Source organism: Nannobrachium achirus, assembly GCF_963921795.1.
Source record: "Nannobrachium achirus genome assembly, chromosome: 14".
In the NCBI taxonomy this organism is placed as follows: Eukaryota; Metazoa; Chordata; class Actinopteri; order Myctophiformes; family Myctophidae; genus Nannobrachium; species Nannobrachium achirus.
In genome coordinates, this window is record NC_137821.1 from 8,457,321 (window position 1) to 8,479,813 (window position 22,493).

Genomic DNA, 22,493 nt, shown 5'->3' on the forward strand with positions numbered 1-22,493 from the left:
AACACAAGCTGTGAAAACAACAACAACATGACAAAGACAGTAAAAGTGATTAATATTTATTCAACTTTCATCCTGCACACATTCACACTCACTGTACATTTATTTGCAGAACACATGAATTCCCCAAACATTACATAATTGTCTTCCAATACGGCAGCTATTCAGATCAGACGAACCATCGATAAACCTATTTTTCATGGACCTTTCTTTTAAAATCTCATCTCTAAAACCCATCAAAAACCTTTCTTCACAATGCACTTACTGTTTCCTTCCATGTCTTTTTATTCCCAATGAACTCTGACTGTAATTCAACCTTAGATTATCCTCCCAGTGATATTTTTGACAGCAAATTCTGATCTAGCATTTTGTTTCAGTCATATTTAGTAATCCGAAAATGTTAGGCTTAAGTGTCATTCCCACTGGGCATGATTACTATACAGATACATGGTTTAAAAATGAATTCTAAACTCAAGTGGATGGCACTCATGGCAGCATTCACACCATCTACAGTATACAAAAAATACAATGGCGAACGATATCTTTAGAGTTATCGCACCTGGTGGGAATGATGCTTTAGTCTTGTCTTAGTCGACTAAATATCAAAATCATAGTATTTTAGTCTTATAGGCTTTGTCACCAAAATGAACACTGTATCCGTCACATCAACTTTCTCATACTTTCTCTAACTTTACTGTCTGACTTGTTCACATAAAATAGCTACAGCGTTAGGACTGGCATCGCCTTAATGCCCTAGAAAGCCAGAGTGCAGTAACTATGAACAAAACATTTACTGAAATATTGGTTTGAAAACATTCCAACTGGTCAGCCAAATGAGATATCAATATATAAGTGATATTCTCCTTTTGCACAAAGTAGTGCATTGCAAGATAGAGGGCGCCAGATCCCTTTGAGTCACACCCTACCACTACTTCCTCAAAATCTTACTCAAAATCACAAAGGCCAATTTGACCTTTGGGATAAACACAAATAGGTTGGTGTGCCCAAAAACATAGTTACTGCACTTTGGTTTTGTATAGGCCTGCTTAGTGTGAGAGCAACAGGTGTAACAACGACATCTACTGTTACGGTTGAGTCATTACAACATCAACATCGAACTGTTAATGCTTGTCACATCATAATAAACAGTTTTGTTTTTGACTGCTGACTGAGTAAACATTATTATTCTGCCTGGGTTCAGATAGCATTTGAGTTACCGTAATGTTTCACTTCATTAACCTCATTCTAGCCCTGTTCATAAGGTCTGAATGAATTGCATAGATTAATCCATACATGTTGATGGAGCATGGCAAAAATGGTTTGTTACATCTCAGTAAAAATAAATACAAATAAAATAAAAACAAAACAACAACTACCGCATATACAGATATACAGTAGACCTCTGCTTCAGCTTCAAAAGGAACACAGACACGACCATTAATCAAAATAACAATCATGTTCTTCCTCTATTCCACAAAGGAAAATAAATAAATACATACATAAATATTGTGTTCTCAATATACTTTCAGAAGCATTGTGAAAGGCTTTTGCCAGATCACTTTTTACCCTTCATTTTGAGGAAGTTATACACGACCGAAACGTCGCTACTAATCCTACATCAAATACATTGTATTGACATGGTCTACTGTTTATTGCCTGTTCACGCACCTGCTTTTAAACGTTATCTGGGTGTGCGGAAGGAAGTTCTTTTTCACCATGCATTTCTTTTCTACCAGTAACTGTCCGTCCCTGCATGCCTTCAGTTCACAGTGCAGTTACTGACTGACAGCGTTATATTTGGAACAGTGTTTTGACAGCTGGACGAGAGGCACAGATACCAACACCAACACTGACAACATCAAGTCCAGGGCAGTTCAACCATCTTTCTGTAAAAACGCTCCTGACTTGAGCTGCAAAGTCTATTCTGCACCAATGGTTCTCAAAACTTTTCCAAGTCAAGGATGCCTAAAGTGTTAATGTATTTGGGTCCTGACAGAAGAAAACAATTTTTTTTCAGGGACCTCCAGAGGCAAAGATTTTATTACAAAAATCACACCCAGTGTGAAGTGAGCGGTGCCTTTGACGAGTTCATTTCATTTAAAGCTATAACAAGAGGACTGTCCATTCAGGCCAGGTTGGCACGAAGTATGCTGTATGTAAAGTATATCTGCCATTGTTTTAATAGCCACAGTATAAAATATGGTTAAAGTGGTCAAGATGATAGTGATTTTGATTTTAGCTGGACCCGTGCACTTTGAGAGCTAATGGTTTACTTTTAGACATGTCTGTCCAAAAGTGTATTGATATTGTACCTGCCAAACAAAATTACACTTTTAAAGTGACAGTACAAACATTAGCCAGTTAACAGTTTCTTCAATATTATTTTCCAAACGTGAAAAGGTCACTTGCCTTCTGTCTGTTAGGACATTACTGTATTTGAAGGCCCTAATAAAATGATAGTGATATATTTTGCTCAAAGTAATATGCATTTTCTGTTTATAAAGAGCTGAAGAAACATGGAGATTTTATAGTAGGCTAATTATTACAGTACTATTCATAATATAGCCATTTAACACTTATTGCACATTAATGAATTGTTGTTTTAATGATAGGGAAAAATATGTTTAACTTTTGTCATCTTCATTTAATTTCAGATTGTGGTCAGCCACAAACGCACAACTGGCCAGTAAAAAAAGATACCAGTTCTGTTCAGAATTTGTCGTCTCCTGTCTTTTCCACAAAAGAAGATTAGAAAGTGCATAATAGAAGGCTTGATAAAAGCCCGGTTCAATAAGCAGGATCGATAAGAGTGCTCATTATCAATAAACGTTAACAAGCTCCGTCCCTAAAGATAAGTGGGGCCAGGACCGGCTGCAGGATGAAATGAGGGGGCTGTTGAAAATTGTGAGGGGGCACATATTTTTTATATAGGCTAGTAATAATGAACATTCTTTTTGTGAGGCCCAATATAACTGACCGCTAGATGGGTGTACCACGATAGCCTGATCGCGAAAAGGTTGAGAACCACTGGTCTACAACATGTATCTGTCTTACTAAGAAATAAAAACTTCAAACTTTGATTCAAAATACAAAACCTTTCTCTGTGAGACAACTTGAAGCAGCATTACACATTCTGACACAATGTTAACACAACAGCCAAGGCAAATCTCACTCTTAATAATACAAAACATTGCATAAGTTGATCCTGTTTGTCAGTTGAGTACCTGAGACGAATAACAATATAAGTCAATTTTCTTTCCCGAATATATATATTTTTGGATTTACCAGACTGTAAACCACAAACTAGTCATTTTTAATCTGTTCAATTGTTAATGCAATCCCCCCTCATTTTGTTCAATTGTCGGTTTTAATGTTATCTGCTCCTTTTGTCTGCTGAATATTGCTTGTACGGACTTAGACTGTTGTTCCACAAATTGCTGGAGATATACAGTTTTTCCACTTTCCATAAGTATTCTGTCTTATAATTCCTAATATGAGTTAAGTAAAAAAAAGTCTAACTCAACAAAATGAGGGGGGGAGTACATTAAGACTTTAAGAAATTAAAAACTTCTAGTTTGTGGTTTACAGTCTGGTCAAAAAAAGAAAAAAAATCTTTATCCAAAATTTTAAAATATGGATTTAGACTGTTATTCGACTCAGGTACTCAATTGTCTAACAATACAGTTGTTCGTTGGTGTGTATTTTGTGTTAAAGTTTAAGGCATCATTATGGACCGTCCAGCAGTTCCACCATTTTTGCAAACCATGTTTCAGAATAGTACAAAAAAAGAATTCTACGTCTTCACTTCAACACAACCTGGACTGACCGACTGAAGACGAGGCGAATACAGTTGTGTGATGCAATCTGTGGAAGTCACTTCAGGCAACCTCAAACATTGCAACCCGTAATTGTTGTTTATTGCGTTTAAAAATTAATTTTAAAAAACGCTGTCCTCGATGTAACCGCGCGGTTAATTGCGGCGCTATAAACAAGACTCCTCGCGAGTTAGCGAGTCGGGTTGCAAGGATTCTTGTCAGCGGTTCTACTCCACAGGCTGACATAGATATAAAGTGTCTTTCTGTGCTTAAACTGGTGCACACTGCTTCACCAAAACCCAAAGAAATGAAAACTAAAACAATCAATAAAAGAAAACAAACAGCTCTTTTAACAGGGCTGTGGTGAAATTAGCATTGCATATGTATAGCATCTTGTGAATGTGATGCTTTTTTTAGCAGCATTTCACTGACTTGAGAGTAAAGTTAAGAAGACATGGGTGTAGCGGTTACTCATCTCTCCTTGCTGCTGAGTGATAGAAAAATAGTACAAAAAAATACATAGCAATAGATTTACACCATATACAATACATACATACAAAATAATTTGATGAATACGGCTTAGATAATGCATAATTCCAAACTGTACCAGTGAGTGACCATGGAAGAGTAGCCTCTCCCCCGCCAGCCAGTCAGACCTCTGGTTCCTCGGACTCCAGACTGCAGAGCAGGGGTCTTCAACTGGGGGTCCGGGACCCCTAGGGGGCTGCCAAATATTTGTGGGATGGGGATTTTACCCCTTTTTTTTGCCAACATTAGCCGAAAATAGCCGATCTACAAGCTCACAACACAGGCCACCATTTTCTGCAGCCTGTGCTGTGAGCTTGTAGATCGGCTATTTCCGGTGAAGAGGTTTGGTGTACAGGGGAAAAAAAGAGCGGACCAATTCCCGAGCCAATGGTCAATTTTACAAGGTAGTCTGTTGAGGGGTTAAATGTCTGAAAATACACATTAACGTGAATCCATGATGTAGAGGGGGATGGGGTGGGGGTCACTTGCTTCATCTCTCTCTCTCAGCTAAGGGGTCCCTGGCCTCAAAGGCGTTGAAGACCCCTGCTGGGTGTAGAGCTATCCAGGGTCCTTTCAAAACCCCACCACTGTGGGACAGAGAGAAAACACGGATTCAGTTTCAGTGGTGGAAATAATACATGCTTTTTTTAACCTAGGTAAAAGTATCAAGACTGAAATGTAGAAATACTCTGTTACAAGTAAAAGTCTGGAATTCAAAATCTACCGGAGTAACAGTACAAAGGTATTGGGATAAATTGTAAAAACAAAAAGTACCAAAAGTAAAAGTAATCGTTAAGCAGAATGTCCCATTTCAAGTCTTCAATTGTATTGTATTGTAAGCTCATATTGCGTTGCATCACAACGCATTGTGAGCTTGTAGATCGGCTATTTTCAAATGGCTCAAATGTATATTGTAGGGTTGAAGTGGTTAATGTATGTTTTTGAATAATAATCCAAATCTACAAAGTTAACTAGTAACTACATTTCTCAAATAAATGTAGTGGAGAAAACGTACAATATTATTTGGATCCGAGATGAAGTGGAGTAGAAGTAAAAGTATTGGAAATTGGAAAAACTCAAGTAAATGTAGTTACTAGAAGGGCGTGAATCCAAAAAACGTGCAAGTGTATGTTTATGTTACTATGAAAAGCTCCAACGGCTGTCAGTCAGTCAGTCTGTCCGTCACGTCACACTTCTGGCCCTACTCTTATCTTCGGCACCGTTGCCCCTATCCATTCCAAACTAGGGCATTAACGACTTGTGAGTTTTGCAAGTCGACTTGACTCAGAAAAAAGTTGAGTTGAAGTCGACTTTATCTGGGGTTTTTTTCAACTTCGACTTTCGACTTTGTCTGGTGGGAGTTGACTTGTGTAACGAAGTCGACTTATGGATCCCATAAAGAGTTTTGATCATTGAATTAAAAAAGCATGGATTATGCATTGACAATGAACTAGCAGTTTATGGTATTGGCTGGTGATAATCACAGTTACTTGTGAGCTTGTAGATCGGCTATTTCCACTATGAATGTTTTTATTAAGTATAACATTTTCAAATATGTCAGTAATTTCTTTATATATTGATGTGTCATATCTGCCACGTGCAGCTTCAAAGCCTACAAGCCAAACAGAAATGTAATTGTCAACGACAAAAACACAATTCAATCTTTAATCACAATCATTTGAGTGAAAATGTATCGTCATGTAAAATGTCATAATCGTGACAGCCCTAGGAGGAGTAATCATTTAACTCTGGGAGTATACGTAACCAAATGGACCCATTGGGTACAACTCAGAGCCAGAATGGGTCAAACAATAACAGAAATATGTTGCAAGGTTGTCTTTTATTTTATTTTCTGTGAGCACTTTGATGTGTGCTCTTTCAATTCTACATTTTATTTTCAACATCTTTGCCGCAAAATAAATCAATGAACATGTTTTAGCCTACTTAAGTAAAAGTATCAATACTGCAATGTAGAAATAGTCTGTTACAAGTAGTCTTCTCTTTGAGATCCGTCTTATTTGTGTCCCATAACCGCACCTACACGCAGCAGAGCAGCACTGATTTCATTGGTTTCAAGAGTTCATGCACGCACAAGATTTGAATAAAGCTGGTCGTGTCGAGCTTTATTCAAATTCAAAGCGTCCCGCCAGCCAATCTGATGCGTGCGCTCAGCGTGAAATCTGGCGTTTTTTGACGCATCGCGCAAGACATCGCGTCTAGCGCGATACGCCAGCCTCCATTGATGATGAATGGGATGCGTGCGTTCACACACGCAGCTCCTGCGTGGTCTGCAAGGGCCTTTGATGACTTTTAAAAGTGAGAAGGGGAAAGTCCAGAGTCATGGGTGGTGATGTCCACTGGCGTTGCAGCTAAAGCGGTCCACTGGCTCTGGATGGCTGGCGCGCGCTTGTGTGACATGTTTATGTAATTGCTGAGCAGTGCAGCCATGTGAAACTCTTCGTGTGTGTGTGTGTGTGTGTGTGTGTGTGTGTGTGTGTGTGTGTGTGTGTGTGTGTGTGTGTGCATGCGTGCGTGCGTGCGTGCGTGTGTGTGGTGGGCTATATAAAGGTGACCCCGTTCTGGCCCTGCCCCCCCCCCCCACACCCTGATCTGCAGCAGCAGCTGAACGTCTCCATGGTTACGTCTCCGATAACGAATGCCCCTGCGTCGCTTGACCTTTGACCTTCGAGCTCCCATGCACTGCACTGCTGTAGCGCTGAGTTCCTCCACTAAACACTACTAGTCCTTGACCGTGGTCGTGGTGTGTACTGAGGTGAAAGTAGCGGCTCGTAGGATAGCAGGATTTAAACGTCACGTGATTGATGTCAGTCAGTGATGTCAGTCATCTCCAAATGTGGGCATTGTTTCAGCATGCGGCTGTTACCAAATGGTAGCGACTACTTTTTTCTTTTACTGAAGAAAACTAAATAAAAGTAAACTAAATAAATCTATGATGACTAGGCTAAAACTAAGACTTGACAATTTCGTCAACAAATAAAAACTAGACTACAATGTGGGATTATAGTGGAGAAGAGATCCAGCAGAAGTAAAAGACTATTTTCAGCAAGTGTAAAATTACGACGCCATCAAGGTACCACCAACATACATTTTAGTTGACCAAATTATTAAAAGAGCTGAGCAAGAGCAAAAGCTGGATTGTGGTCATCTTTGTGAAATACCACCCTGCGAAAGCCAGCATCAACCGCGTCACGTCTGTAAGGCACTGATGACAAAAACTACATAGAAATGTGCTGTCAAAATGAACAGTGCACTGCTGCCTCTCCCTGCATCCAGTGCAGCGTTGCCAGAGAAATAAGCCACTATATAGGTCTATGAAAACAAGCCCGAAAGAAGCGACTATTAGGCCACACGTGAACACTGAAAATTGGCGATCTACAAGCTCACAACGCGTCCTGATGATACTAATATTTACAAGCAACTTTAAAGCGTAAAACAAGCCCAAAGTAACTTCTAATAAGCATACATGGCAACAACACTGACTGAATATAATACGTTCCATAAACCTATAGTCTTCCATGGAACAAGGAACGGCGACAATAGCCGATCTACATGCTCGCAACATGTTGCACATAGTGTGTTGAGCTTGTAGATCTGTGGTTTCGTATTTCTGAGAATTGCTTTCATTTATTCATTATTTGTTAAACGACAATAAAAGATACCTCAAAAACAAGTTTTGTGTTTGTTTGTTTTAGCAGCAACAGCAACTTATAGCTTAATGTGACTGCTTGTTGCTTGCTGTGCGTGTGTCTAGATCTGTGTGTGAGTGCCAGGTATTTTCTTGTGAATGCTTCCCAGGGAATTACAGTTAAGTAAAAATATAAAATATAGACACATAAAGTGTGTGACAGAGTTCCACAGATGCAGTAGGTTGTACCATTTACCAAGGAACCTAACAGAAGTAAGAGCAGGCTTAGGTGAAAGCTTTGAGTTTTAAAATGAACAGTAGTAGTAGAAGTAGTAGTAGTAATCATATGGCACTGTAGTAAGAGGAGTTACTGCCAGTGCTATTACCACTAATATTAGTACTATCATTACTGCTGCTACTTCATTACTGCTGCTGCTACTATTACTACAACAAATAATAATAATAATAATAGTGAACTGTAGAACCACTACCACTATTGCACTGATAGATTAGTACAAACATTATCAATGGGTTGAATAATTGTGACATTATACACTCTAGTGATTAAAGATAGCTGCTATTTGTCTCAAATAGCTTTATACCCAGATATACTGTATCATATAACAATGCAATGTAACAGTAGCTCTGTTTACACAATGCTCCAAGTGTCCAACTGAACATAGCAATCCCATCCCAACAGTTTTTATCATATTAGCTTTGGCAATGTAAACATATGTTTTCTCATGCCAATCAAGCTCCTTTGAATAGACCGTTTGTCAGCCTTCTGATTGGTCCATGAGACTCCCTGACTGGCCAACCAGAAAAAATCATTCACTTTTTGCTATCGGGGGTGGAGTTGTGCAGTGGGAGAATGTTGTGTTGTGCTTTCAGCACGGTGCGCACTGTGGAGCACGGCGAGCGTGCAGTACGGCCCCGTGTGACAATATCGATTTCGATCATTATAATGAATAAGCTTCAACAGACTAGTTCACATGAACAATATCAATGTAACTAAGAGTTTCGATTGGGTACCTATATTTTAAATGGGCAGAATTACGACAGCCAGCCTATTTTGCAGTGGATTTATAGGCTGGCTGACAGAATTCCTACCCAAGATGCACTGCGCTTTCTCTCTGTAACTCTCCAGTTTTCTCTCTGTAACACTCTAGTTTAATCCTCTTTTTCAGAGGATTAAACTAATTAAAACATGTATTTTTGGGGGCAAATCCCTGTTTTGCAATGTAACTACTGTACTTTGGTCTTCCATTTTTATTAATATCAAGTAGATGTTTTTCCTTTGGTACTTTAAATAGCAATAATGAGGCTATGAAAAATCTTTTTCCCCCATCCACTTCCACTATAAAAGAATCTGCCATGGTGATTCTTTCCCACTGGGATTAAACAAATTAAAACATATATTCTCAGGGGAAACCCCCTGTTTTGCAATGTAACTACTGTACCTTTGTCTTCCCTTTTTATTAATATCACCTAGATATTTTTCCTTTGGTACTTTAAATAGCAATAATGAGGCTATGAAAAATCTTTTCCCCCCATCCACTTCCACTATAAAAGAATCTGCCATGGTAAATGTGTTCTACCTAGTAACAAGAGCAAAATGGGGCGGGATTGACATACGGTCTTTCTATTGTATTGATTATTCCAGAGTTGCTGAGAGAGTAGGTGTGTAGGTAGGCTAGCAAACCTCCGTAAAAAGGCTTGGACAAGGTTTAGCAGACGGGCGGATGACAGACGCACACAGCAGGTGCTTATACTTCACTTCAGCAGTTAAACTTCATGCGCTGTGTCCTCATCTAACTCTCTCTCTCTCTGTGAGGCTCTGACCATAAGGCCATCGTATCGGATCACGTTTTGCGGGCGTTGATTTGAACACTCACCACGGCTCTGGCTGGCTGGCAGGCCGCGTTGGCAATCGTTCAAGTATTTTTTGTATTTCTTTTATTTTACAGCGTGCACATGCCGACTGTAGTGTCGTCAAACATAAACGTATATAAATCTACGTCGGATGGCAGTGGCTCAGATGAAGTGTTGATTTCGTCGGCAGAAACTATGATGGAACATGTTCGTCGACTGCCTTTTTTCACTGACGAAAACTAAATAAAAACTAAGCTATGGTGACTAAAACTAAGACGAAATATATTGTCAATTTCCTCAACAAATAGAAACCAGACTAAAATGTTAGGGGGGGACTAGTGGAGAAGAGATCCAATATAGAACTAAAAGGCATTTTATGTTTGGTTGCGCTCGGGTGTGATCTACAAGCTCACAACGTGTCGCGCTGCAACGTGTTGTGAGCTTGTAGATCTGCTATTTTCAGCATGCAACCAATTGTAAGCCATTAAGATAAGGACAGAATCGTAAATCTTCGTTACCCCCCAGACTTTCGGCAAAAAACATTCTCAAAAAGCATCCCCCCCCCCCCCAAAAAAGCTAAGATTTTGTAAGACTTGTAAAAGAATATTTCTTCTTCAGGGTTCCCACACAGTTTTAACAATTAATTTCCATAACTTTTCCAAAGCTTTTCCAGAATATTTAACCCAATTTCCAGGACTATATAACAATAATTCAGCTCAATAACAGGTTGCTTACTCCTATGCGCAATGCCCAAAGACAGGTAGTGTATGCCAGTGGTTCTCAACCTTTTCAGGCCGTGACCCCCGAAATAACACTGTTCTATTGTGAAAATAGCAGATCTACATGCTCACGAGCATGTAGATCGGCTATTGATCATTTCAGAGGTATTAACAAAATCAATAACCAAAGAAAATGCATAGCTATTTTTTTCCAGGACCTTCCAGGACCCTTGATAAATTCCAAAACCTTTCCAGTACTGGAAAAATATTTGTCTAATTTCAAAATATTTCCAGGAATTTCATGACCGTGGGAACCCTGTTCATTGCACTATTGATACTTTTACATCAGTAAAACATTACCACTGCATAATACTGTCTCTCTGTCATGTACAGTCTGTACGGTACGGTGTCAGTGTCAAGGAGGACTTGGCGAGCACAAGAAGGAAAAGTCATTAACACTGAAACCCAAGATATCACTGACTGGGGCCCCCCTGCTATATGTTTCGACCTGTATTCTGACATGCCCTGCATAGGGATGCTGCTAGGGTTCATGTAATCTCTCAAGACAGACTCTTATGCTACGCAACAACTTTTTCAAATGAAAAGGAACAAAACAGAGAGGGGTGTTCCCTTTTATTTGACGATGGTTAGTCAGATTGGGGTTCATGTGGTTAAATCAATAATGATAAACTAGAAAGTGTGGTTGCACTGACGTGAGTCGCGAGGAAAACGTTGGGAAATGAATTCCGTCTTACCATTTATATTATATATTGTGATGTCTATAAGTCTATAAGTGAAGCATGAAAGCTTTTCTTTTCTGTTGTGCAGCCTTACCACCTGGGCAACATCACTTGAAAAGTTTACAAAACACAGGTTCAATTTGCTGACAATAGATTATCGGGCCGAATACAACAGTGCAGTGGTTCCCAAACTTTTTAGCTGGTGACCCAAAAGAGAGACTAGACGCGTTGTGAGCTTGCAGATCGGCTATTTTCACTACTTCTTAAACATTTGGGAACTTCTAATTAATGGAATTTTTCTGATTTTTCTTTGATTTCATCATGAGATTACAGAAAAGAAAACATTGAATAGTTTTTAATTCATGAAATAAAATGCTTTTTTGGAAATGTTTATAGAAAATGTTTCAAATAATAATAATTAAAAACAAAAGGTAGGAAACCCAAAAAATAAGGGACCCATAAAAATGTTTCCATGACCCACAAATGGGTCCCGACCCAGTGTTTGGGAAACAGTGCAATTGACCGAATTCACGTTACGCAACTTCCTGGTGCTGACGTCACGGTTGAAGGGTAAACCCTGCTAAAAGCCCATAGAGTTAACACAGAAATCGCAAATTTAATGCAATTTCCAAAGAGTAAAGTATAAAATACGGCTTGCATGATCAAGAACACAAGATAGTAAAAGGCACAAAGCGTTATAATATACTTTTACCGTTCGAAATAATGATTTGTTGGCTTTAAGTCCAGCGATTTCTGTGTAAGTTTACCCTTCAAAGCTGACGTCAGCACCAGGAAGTTGCTGAGAAATTTGCTGAGTGCGCGACTGCGCGTGCTTGGGCGGGCTGTGAATAGGGTCTGTAGAGTGTTTTAATAAAAGCTTTACTCACATGCATGGGTGGAACCGGCGCGGCAGCGCTCCGTTCACCGGTGCTCCACCACAAAGCTCATGGTGGTCCCGTCGAAGGAGGGCGGGGCGATGATGCGGGGTCCCTGCTGCTGGGACGTGATGCTGATGACGGGCTGCTTGGAGCCTCCGCCTCCTCCAGAGAAACCCTGCGGTTGTTGCTGCTGCTGCTGCTGTTGCTGCTGCAGGGGGGCGAAGGGGCTCATCATCATGTGAGGAGACTTCCCCGTGGACGCCAGGTAGTACGGGCTCTCCACGTACATGCCCTCCGATGCCCCGCGGCCCCCGGAGCCCGCCGCCGACGTCTTCTCCCCGCTCTCGGCGTCCGAGGACGGCGCCTGGGAGAACGCGTGGCCAGGGATCATGGTGGTGGCTGGCGCGGACATGAAGCCGCCTGGGTAGATCATGTAGGTGTGGCCGCCGTACGCCCCAGTGGGGCTCAGCGCCAGCGGCGACATGGGCATGGGCGACATGGTCATGGGCGGCTGCATCTGCTGCTGCGGCATCATGGGCACGTCCACGTACTGGCCCGTCTCGGGGTCGAACAGGCGTCTGGTAGGTAGATAGATATCTCATCATAACGCAAATAGTAATACTCAGGGCTTGATATTAACTTTTTGAGGCACTTGTACATTTCCCATTCACTAGTCCGGGCAACAAAAGTCACTTTTCTGGATAAAAATGAAACATTTCACAGTCATTTCTTTCTTAAATACATGCATAGGAGTCAGACATTGAAATAGAATGAATAACAAAAGGACTGCTAACGACTCCCCTTGCTCCCTTCACCCTACACTCCATGGTCAGTCCATAGTCTGACTCTGCATACAGCACAAAGCTGCTAGGAGCGTTTAATGAGCTTGTCCGGAAGGATTTATTACTTATAATGCCAATCCCTGATACTTATAGTACTACTTATCAATGCAGTACTACTTATAGATACTGGAACACAACCACCCTAAGGACTACAAACCATGGATTGACATCTAGACCTGCACACACAGCACATACAGTATGAAACAGTGCTGCTACCTTTAAATGCATTTTTGTAAAACAATAATGCTGCTATTTGTTCCAAAAACTTTATACCCTGTACATATATAAAATGTCACAATGCGACTGTTTTTATTTTATTTGTGACACTTGCTTTGGCAATGTAAACGTATGTTTTCTCATGCCAATGAAGCTCCTTTGAATTGAATTGAATTGAATTGAATTGAATTGAATTGAATTGAATTGAATTGACCCTAACCAAACATAACAGTCATTGCTACATATTTAGCGAAGGAACGTAGTGAAGTAAGAAGACTAGTTCGGGGAGTGGTCTGTGGTGCGCGCGCCTGCTCACGTGATCCCACAGTACATAGGGGGTCCTGCCCTGTATAGCTATTCAGTTGCGCTGAGCTGCTGCTGGTTAGTTGACCATATAGATGCTTATTCTTATTCCCTATGCTGTTAGTATGCCGATGCTTAGTGTATGCTGTTGCTTGATATGTTATGCTGCTGCTCTATATGCTCTGCCGTTGCTGCTCTCCTGCTGCCATTCTTGTTTGTCAATAAAGTATAATATAACCTAAAGAACGCTCCCTGAAATGTGTCTGGCCGTTATCTCGTAACAGCTACATAAGTATACTTTAAGTACCTGGTGGTCTGCTGGACGGGCGTGTCCACCAGGTAGAAGTTGCCCGTGGTGGGGTCCAGCAGCATCTTCCTCTGGGTGGGCTGGAAGGGGTCCATGGCGGGGGCGGGGGTGATGGTGGGGGAGAAGCAGTAGAGCTGGTGTTGGCTCAGGGGGCTCAGCGGGTGGTGGTAGATGGTGGTGGAGGTGGGGGTCTCCATGGCCACGCTGGAGCGCTGCTGCTGCTGCTGCTGCTGCTGGGGGGACTGGCGGCTCTCCTCCTCCTGCCTCCTGTAGCCCTGCACGCCGTGCCACCCGGGAGGGGCTCCCGGAGGGCTGGATGCCTGGGACTGGAGATGTTAACAATTCATGGAAGGTCACCCTAGGTGGGGTTGGCGATAGGGCCTTTCTGTGTGGAGTTTGCATGTTCTCCCCGTGTCTCCTAGGTTAATGCCCTCACAAAAACACACAGTAGTCCTGGTTTCTCTACTACCTCCCCCTAGCCAGCCAGGTGCTCCCCAATTCCCCTGGCGCGGCAGGGGGAGAGCGGAAACCAGGACTACAGGTTAGGTAGGACAATTTTGCCGGAACTATCCACCGGAAACAGTTTTAACCCAAAATAATTCCCCTGCGCTCAAGGACATACTTTTAGGGCCTACCTAATAAACTCCTTGATGCGGAGTAGTTTTGCTTTTGAAAAATGTGCTTGGTACATGCATCTTTTAGTCCAACTCGTAGCGACTGGAAAGACTACACTAGGCTACTGGAGCATTTTAATAGCTAGATTGGGGAAACATACGGAGAGAACCAAATCAAAGCGACGCCGCTTCTTCTAGTGGTTTCCGCGCTTTAGGCGGAAACCAAACGGCCTGTTGTGAACGAACACCAGGCTACACCAGGCTTTGGTAGGCGAGGTTACAGGTTAGGTAGTTGGCACTGGGTGAGAAAATGGGTTGCAAAACCGTGGGATATTTTTTTTTAAAACAATTCATGGAAAGTCCATTAATCAATCGTTAAGGAATTAATTGATTAAAAATAAAGGTATCGCAATTAATCTTTTTGTGTGTGAAATGTTACAGGTATAGTGTGTGTGTGATATCAAATGTGATCTTAGGACAAAAGTGTAAAGCCGCACACTTGTAGCTGCCGATGCACATTTATTAGGACGACATACAAATGTGATCTTAACAAAATCACAGTAATCTTTAATCATGTTCCATCATATTCAAGGGCTTTGGAGAGAAATGAGACTCCATAGAGCACTGCAAGGGGGAGGTGGGTGTGTGTGTGTGTGTGTGACCTCAAGGCAATTATGTGTCTGCACTCATTTTCAGTTTTGGATAAGAATTTCCATTTGTTCCTAAAAAGGTCAAACCTCGGTTCGAAGTGAAGCGGTGAATTTTTATTCTATGTGTTCTAGAGCTATGAAATCTGTGTTCTAGATCTATACATTCTGTGTTCTAGATCTATACTTTCTATGTGCTTTAGTTCTATATTTTTATGAATTCTGAATGAATGAATGATTTTGTCTGGAGGGCCAAATTGTCATGTGAAGCTTGACCAACCCTCAATTCTGCATGCACAGGACAGGTACGGGACAGACAAGGCCACTCCTTGGAAGTGGCTTTCACTGCTTCAAAAACGCAAATTATCAATTAACTGTTAATCGATCGATAAGGTTATCAACTATCTATTAATGAATTAATGGATGATTTGCATCCCTACCTGAGACTTGTTGGCGCCCGCCGACGTGAACGTGTAGACGGAGGTCTTCTCCTGTGGCGCCCTGGCGGCGGACGCACTCTGCTTGCTGCTGTTCCCGCCACTGCCGTGAGCCTTGACAGGAATGGTCAGGTAGTCCTCGGAGTCGGCCGAGGCGCTGAAGGCTCTGAAGGAGAACCTCTCCGTGTCGCCGCCACCGTGGCTCTCCCTGGCCTCCGCGCCGCTTCGGTGCTGCTTGGTCTGCGTGATCTTCAGCGACACCGGGAGTTTGGGGGAGTTCGGAGCGCAGGATTTGCCGCCGTAAGGGCTCTGCGTGCCGCCGGCCCTGGGCTGGGGAGCCTTGACGGCGCTCGTTGTCGTCGTGGGCGCCGCTTGGCTCGATGCCAGGCTGAACACGTGCTTGCTCGCCGCCGCGGGGACGGCGCCCTGGCTGGAGAGAGACCTGGAGGCGGCGTGTCTGTCGTCGCGGCCGATGGGGGACTGGTAGGTCCTGGGCATCTCCCTCACCTAGGGGTGGGCGATATGGAAAAATACAATATCACAATATTTTTCCAAGCTGTATCACGATACACGATCTTATCACGATTATTTTTCATGTTGTTTTTTATGGTTATTTTTCAAGTTACTTGACAGTACAACCACGTCCTACAAGGTAACAAAAACTAAAAGAAAAAGGAGTAACAGTGGTCCTCAAAGTGGGCTCCAGGGACTCTGGGTTCCTTTCGGGAAGTCTAAAATTGGCCCTTACAAGTAGCCTATGTAACTCTGACAGTGTACAAATGAGTTACACTGTCAGAGTAAAGGGGTTTCATTTGTACACTGTCAGAGTTAAGGGGAGACCTTGACATTCTAAAGTTTGAGAACAACGGATTTAGACCAAAATGCAGTTTTAATTAAATAATTCTGCAATGAATCTCTTAACAATTCAACAGGATTTTTTTTATATGGCTCCCTCATTGTATCACGATACATGCAATATCTCTGAAAAGGGGTATCGTGGAGACATTGATTGTATCGTCTCAATGATGTATCACCATATTGCCCACCCCTACCAGGGACATGCTGGGCCCCTGATTCAGCCCGGGAAAAAGAGTTGTAGAGGCCCTCATTACGCGCTATAGAGAGAGATCTCTCTCTCTCTCTGTAGCGCTGCTGCTACTCAAAGATTTGTGACAAAGTGACAAGCCAGTGGGCCAATTACATGAGCTATATTTCGTCGTTGTCGGGTGTCCAAAACCGTTTGTTTTGTATTTATCATTTTAAAAATGAATTAAACTAGTGAAAACAGCAGATCTACAAGCACACAACGCCTCGCACCGCGAGGCGTTGTGTGCTTGTAGATCTGCCGTTTTCACTACTTTTGTGCGACGGCCTTGTATGATGAAGCAGGGCTTTGCTTTGCGAAAAAATGTACAAATTTGAAACTTGGAGATACAAGGTTTCTGCCCGACAGTGACGAGTTACTTTGTTGGCCGCCCAGCCCCCAAAATGGAACAAAGGACGACATTTTTTTTTTTTTTTCCTAATGGCCGGCCTGGACTGGCCCGGGAATGAACCGGCTGTTCGGGAGTTGTCCCGCTTTTCCCAATGGCCAGCACGTCCCTGCCCACCCCTACCCTCACCTCTCTCTTCATGGCGGCCTCTGGGGGGCCGGTGGCGGCTGCGGGGGACCCTGCCGTGGCGGGCGGCGTTCTCCCCAGGCTGGGGTAGGAGTCCCTCCTGCCTAGCATGTCCAGGTTGGACAGCACCGCGCCCTCCTCCACCGGGCTGCCGCAGCCGTCGCCGATCAGGGAGAGCACGTGACTGTCGGCGAGCTGCTGCTGCCGCGGCTCGCTCTTCCGCTTCCACTCGTTGCGGTCGAACACGTACAGCTGCTCCATGGTTTTGACGGCGGCCTGCAGTTTCTCCAGGGCGGAGGTGGCCATCTTTGAGTCGGGTTTCTTGTTATCCGTAGTGATGGTGCTGCTGCTGGTGGGGATTTTGTCCTGCCTTTTGGAGGCGGTTTTGGTTTCGGTCTTTATTAATAAGTCTGCTGTGCCCGCCTCAGCAGAGTCGGTGTTGGTGTTTCCTACAGGCCTGCCAGGGTGAGGCGGCGCTGATGACCCACTTTTAGCCCCCTCGGGAGACGACCTGTTTGATTGAATGATTGATTGATTGAAGACTTAGAGGGATATTTCACTTTCCAAAAAAACATTTGGTCATTTTATTGTTTAATCAGGCTTTTATGTACACCCTGAACAGTTTTTAATTTGCTTGATTCAATATTTAGATATTTGATGATGTTACCAGGCCCTCCAGGCCCAGGGCCTCTCCCCACACACACCCATTGTAACTTCAAACTTCATTTTAACCATGATAGATTCATTAAAAACACCCATTATTTTTTCTGGTGACTCATATTAGCCTCCTATTACGTGAGTAGGACGTGTTTTTTCAATACAATCTTTCATTTCTTTTTAATAATTATTTTTTGTATTTCTTTTTTTTTTCATTTTCCCAAATAATTATTAAAAATAAATTAAAAAAACACGGCCTGCTCACGTATTAGGAGGGTAATATGAGTCACTAGAAAAAATAATGGGTGTTTTAATGAATCTATCATGGTTAAAATGGAGTTTGAAGTTACAATGGGTGTGTGTGGGGAGAGAAGCCCTTCCCCTGTTTCCCTGTTGAAAGTGGAATATCCCTTTAATTAGAAGTTTGCATAGGAAAAGGTACAGTTTCATGACAGTATACAGTTCTCTGGTACACGGTCAACTAAAAGGAGATCCTAGTCAGCTTTTCGGCTTACGCAGGAAACCTTTATGTATCTCATATACAGGGGCGTCACAAGGGGGAGGGGGGGGGAGGAGTGGGACTGAGTTAATAGGGCCCAAGGTGGAGGGGCCTTAATCATTTTATACTTTAGCTATTGAAAAATAGCAGATATACAAGCTCACATAGTGCTGCGCTGCAAGCTTGTAGATCTGCTATTTTTGGTGAAAATGTGTGCAAATCTTTGAATATAGCTATGTATTTTTATGTGAACATTTGTAACTCAAATTTTGCTTCTGGGGGGGTCCCTGGGACTAAATATTTTGAGATGGGGGTCCGTGGTCAAATACATATCATGTTGGGGGTCCTTGACATGACATTTTTTGTCAGCTTGCACGATTTTTCAAAAATAGCAGATCTACAAGCTGATCTACAGCGCTGCACTCAGTGCCGCGCTGTGAGCTTGTAGATCTGCTATTTTTCAATAGTTAAAGCACAAAATAATGCGAAATCATGCATTCAGTCTAAATGGGTTAAACCCCCTCCTCCCCCTATGAAGAACATTCATGGGGGGCCCACAGTGAATCCTTGTACCCAGGGCCCAGAATTTGGTGTGACGCCCCTGCTCATATAACATTGAATGACAGACGGATAGAACACAGTAGCCTACCATGCAGTAGAATGAGTAGATAATAGATATAGTCAGAAAAAGAAAATATATTTACCTGTCCAGATCAAATGTCTCGTCGTGCTGCGGCCTCCGTTTAGACACCTCCTGCGCCTCGCTGTCGGCGGCCGCTTGTTGTTGCTGTTTCCCATTGCTGTTGGTGTTCACAGACTGACATTTTATTATAATGGGGGAAACGGACAGATTCCTATTGCTGCCCGCGGGCCCTGCTGGCTGTTTCTTCGGCTCTGCGTGCAGGAGGTGAATATCGGTGGCAGCAGCAGCAGCTGTCGTGCTGCTAGTGCTACTGCTGCTTGCAGCAGCGTTGTTGTTGTTATCCAAAGACACAAAGTGATAGGAGCTTTTCACCAGTTTACGCACGTCTCTCACCTGGTGTATGGGCGTCTGCAGCTTGCCCTTGCTGCCGCTGTTGTCTCGTATGTCTCGCACGGTGAAGTGCGGTATCTTGCTGTCCAGACAGTCGCCCTTTAAAGCCGCGGCGAGCGCCTGGCACCTGAAGTCGTCCGTTCTCCCGGAGCCGCCGGCGGTTGCTGCCGCGGTGCAGGGCGCACGCAGCTTGGACACGGTGAACGGGTCGTGCTTGCTGGGGTCCCGCACGCTCCTCAGATTGATCTTAATCTCCGGGGACTTGGAGGTCACGACGCTCCTCGAGTCGCCCACGTACAGCGTGTTAATGCCTGAGCGCAGCTTTCCTCCGCCTCCTCCCCCCTCTCCTTGATAGGCGGGCGCGCGCGTGGAATAATTCATATAATTCATATTAGGCAGCTGGTGGTGTCCCGCTTCCCCCGCTGCGTCGTCGGCCAGCAGCTGGATAGTTGGCACGAACAAATGGGACATTTTGGTGAGCTTGCTGCCGTCGCCTGATCCCGGAGCGGGACGCGCGTCCGTGTCCTCTGAGGGCGTTCTCCCCTGCGGGCTTTTATCGTTTTTATTACTATGTTCCTGCGGTAACTCTAGCTCCCCGCCGTCATGATCCCGCCACGATCTGAACGCGCTATTTTGGCTGCGAAGCAGCGTGCTTTTGGCCGATGCTTCCAATGCTCCTTTTTTAGTATCCATTCCTCCGGCTTCATTCGCCGCCGCCACCGCCGGAGGCTCTAATTTAGTTTCTGGAGCGAGGAGGGGAGTCTCGTCTTGTTGCGCCCGAGGCTCGCTCTTGTTGCTCCCGCTGTCCACTATGTCCCCCAGCTCATCCACGCACACTATGGTGTTCTCAGAGTCCGCCTCGGAGTGCTTGGAGCTCTGCCTGGGCAGAGTCTTCCTGGACACTTTGTTGTGGGAGTCCGAGGAGTCCTGCTGGCCGGAGCCCGGCGACGGGGCGCGCTGCTGGGGCTGCTGAGGCTCGCGTATCTCCCCCCTCTCCATCTTGCGCTCCTGCTCGAACTGTATTTTCTTGGAGATGACATTTTTGATCACGCTGGAGGCGAACAGGCCCACAGCCTTCTTGTGTGATGTGTCCTCCATGGCTTCAGCCCCCGCATTGCGGGCGGCCTGGCCCGCCGCGCCCCCTCCTCCCCTCCTCTGGCCGCTGCTGCTGCTGCTTGGCAAGGTGTTGGTAACCTCATCCGCGGAACGTGATCCGCCCGCGTTGTTTTTTTGCGCGAATTTCGAGCGCCTTTCCTCTGCCGCCCCGCCGCCGGTGGAATTAACGTTGCAGCGGAAATTCAGCGTCTCCGTCAGCGTGATGACGCCGCCGCCGGTCAGCTTCCCCAGCAGCTCGATCTGCTTGGAGGAGGATGAGGATGATGAGGATGCTGATGGCTTTCCACTCAGGGTCAGGAGCTTGCACGGCCCGGGCGGCTTGATGCTCGCCAGCGCCACGCCCTTGTAGCCTAACTTATTCTCCAGGTTTTTGGCGATCTCAAACGAGGCGTTTTTGTGGGACACCTGCATGCTCTGGTGGTGCCGGTGGTGGTGATGGTGGTGGTGGTGCTCCAGGCCCTGGTGGTGATGGGACATGTTGCCATACTGCAGGTCCACGAAGGCGGACCACCTGTTGAGACTCTCTGAGGCCGAGGACTCGCTGGACGTGCTGAAGGTGAGCGCGTCCAGCACCGGGTAGGCCAGGCTGCGGAACGCCTTGGCCGTCAGGCTGCGCACCTCCTTGTCGGCGTCGTCCAGCTCGCTGACGGCGCTGGACGTGCCGCTGGAGTACTCGTTGATGTCCTTGCCTTTAAAGTTCCTGGCCAAGTGCAGGCGCCGCGGCGCCGCGATGAACAACTTGCCGTCGGCGGCGCCCCTGGCGCGACAAGGATTATTATTCCCCTTTTCCCCTCCGATGTTGCCAGGCTCATTTATAGCCCGCGACGTGGTCTTGATTGACAGGTGGACGCGCTGCGTCTTGGACGCGCTCTCGTCGGAGCTGGTCGCGCCGCACGTCGTCTTGGCCCCCCCGCCGCCGCCGTCACGCGGGTCGCTTTCAGACAGCCTGTCCCTGCCTCGCGCCCTCTCCGCCCTCTCCGCCGCGTCCGCGTCCACGGCGCCCGCGGGCGCGTAGTCCACGAAGGAGTAGACCACGTTGTCGTCCTCCACGTCCCAGGTGGAGGAGCCCCCCACGCCCGTGTCCGAGTCGCCCTCGTGGTCGGAGAGCTCGCACAGCTGGATCTCGTGCGTGGTGATGTAGTGGGACTCGTCCTCCGTTACGCACGGCTCATCGGAAAGCACCAAACTGACATCATCATCATCGTCAATCTCCTCCAGATCATCAGACTCGCTCTTCCTGCTCAGATAAACGCCATCAGTCTGCTCCGATTCATGTTTATTATCTGTGTCTTTTATATCCTCATGTTGTGTTGCATCCAGCTGCCCGTTATCCTTGGCTTTGATACATTCCTCTGTGCGCAACGGAGAAGCAGCCTTCTCATCCACCTCCACACCGTTCACATGTTTATCACCATCCTCGTTCAGTTCAGGGTCGGTCTGATCCACGGTGGTCTCGCCACAGACACCGCCGTTCATGTTTTTCCCACGCGCAGACGTTTGGTTTCCCTCCCCGATCACCGTGGCGGTCTTTAAGTCCGACAGGTCCATGTCCACGTAGTCTGCCCCGTCCCGCCGCTCCCCGCACCGGCCATCATCCTTCAGTTTGTCCCCGTGGTGGCCGTCATGGCCATGCGCCGGGATCCGGAGCAGAGAGTCCGCCTCCTCCTCCCGCCGGCAGCCGGGCGCCTGTTCACAAGTCTCCACTGTCTTCATGGCTGAGTTCGCGACGTTAAGCCTCCGTAGTATGGCATGAGACAACACACAGCAGAGGCTCAGACGCGCTGATGGAGACGGATCTATCTCCCCGGAACGGACTGCTGTGGGAGCCCGCTTTTCAGCGAGGTGTCAGCGGGACAACGAGCAGCACCACCAGCCCCGGCGCTGCTGCTGTGTGGAGGCGGTGCGCGCAGCGGCCACTGCTGCTGCGCTCCTCTGCTGCGCCGTCACCGCGGATCCCATTGGACACGGACGCACTCCAGACATCCCATATCATCGCCACATAGCGCTC

General features: G+C 45.3%; 1 protein-coding gene across 1 annotated transcript; it reads right to left on the reverse strand.

The window, feature by feature from the left end:
• Window positions 1-12,238: 12,238 nt before the first annotated feature.
• Window positions 12,239-22,198, reverse strand: cUnh4orf54 (chromosome Un C4orf54 homolog; the record flags this gene model as incomplete). The annotated part of the gene is made up of 5 exons (XM_080742223.1): window positions 12,239-12,773; window positions 13,864-14,189; window positions 15,565-16,068; window positions 17,178-17,691; window positions 19,041-22,198. 5 exons carry the CDS (start codon window positions 22,196-22,198, stop codon window positions 12,239-12,241), a joined length of 5,037 nt encoding a protein of 1,678 aa, XP_080598349.1.
• Window positions 22,199-22,493: the final 295 nt, after the last annotated feature.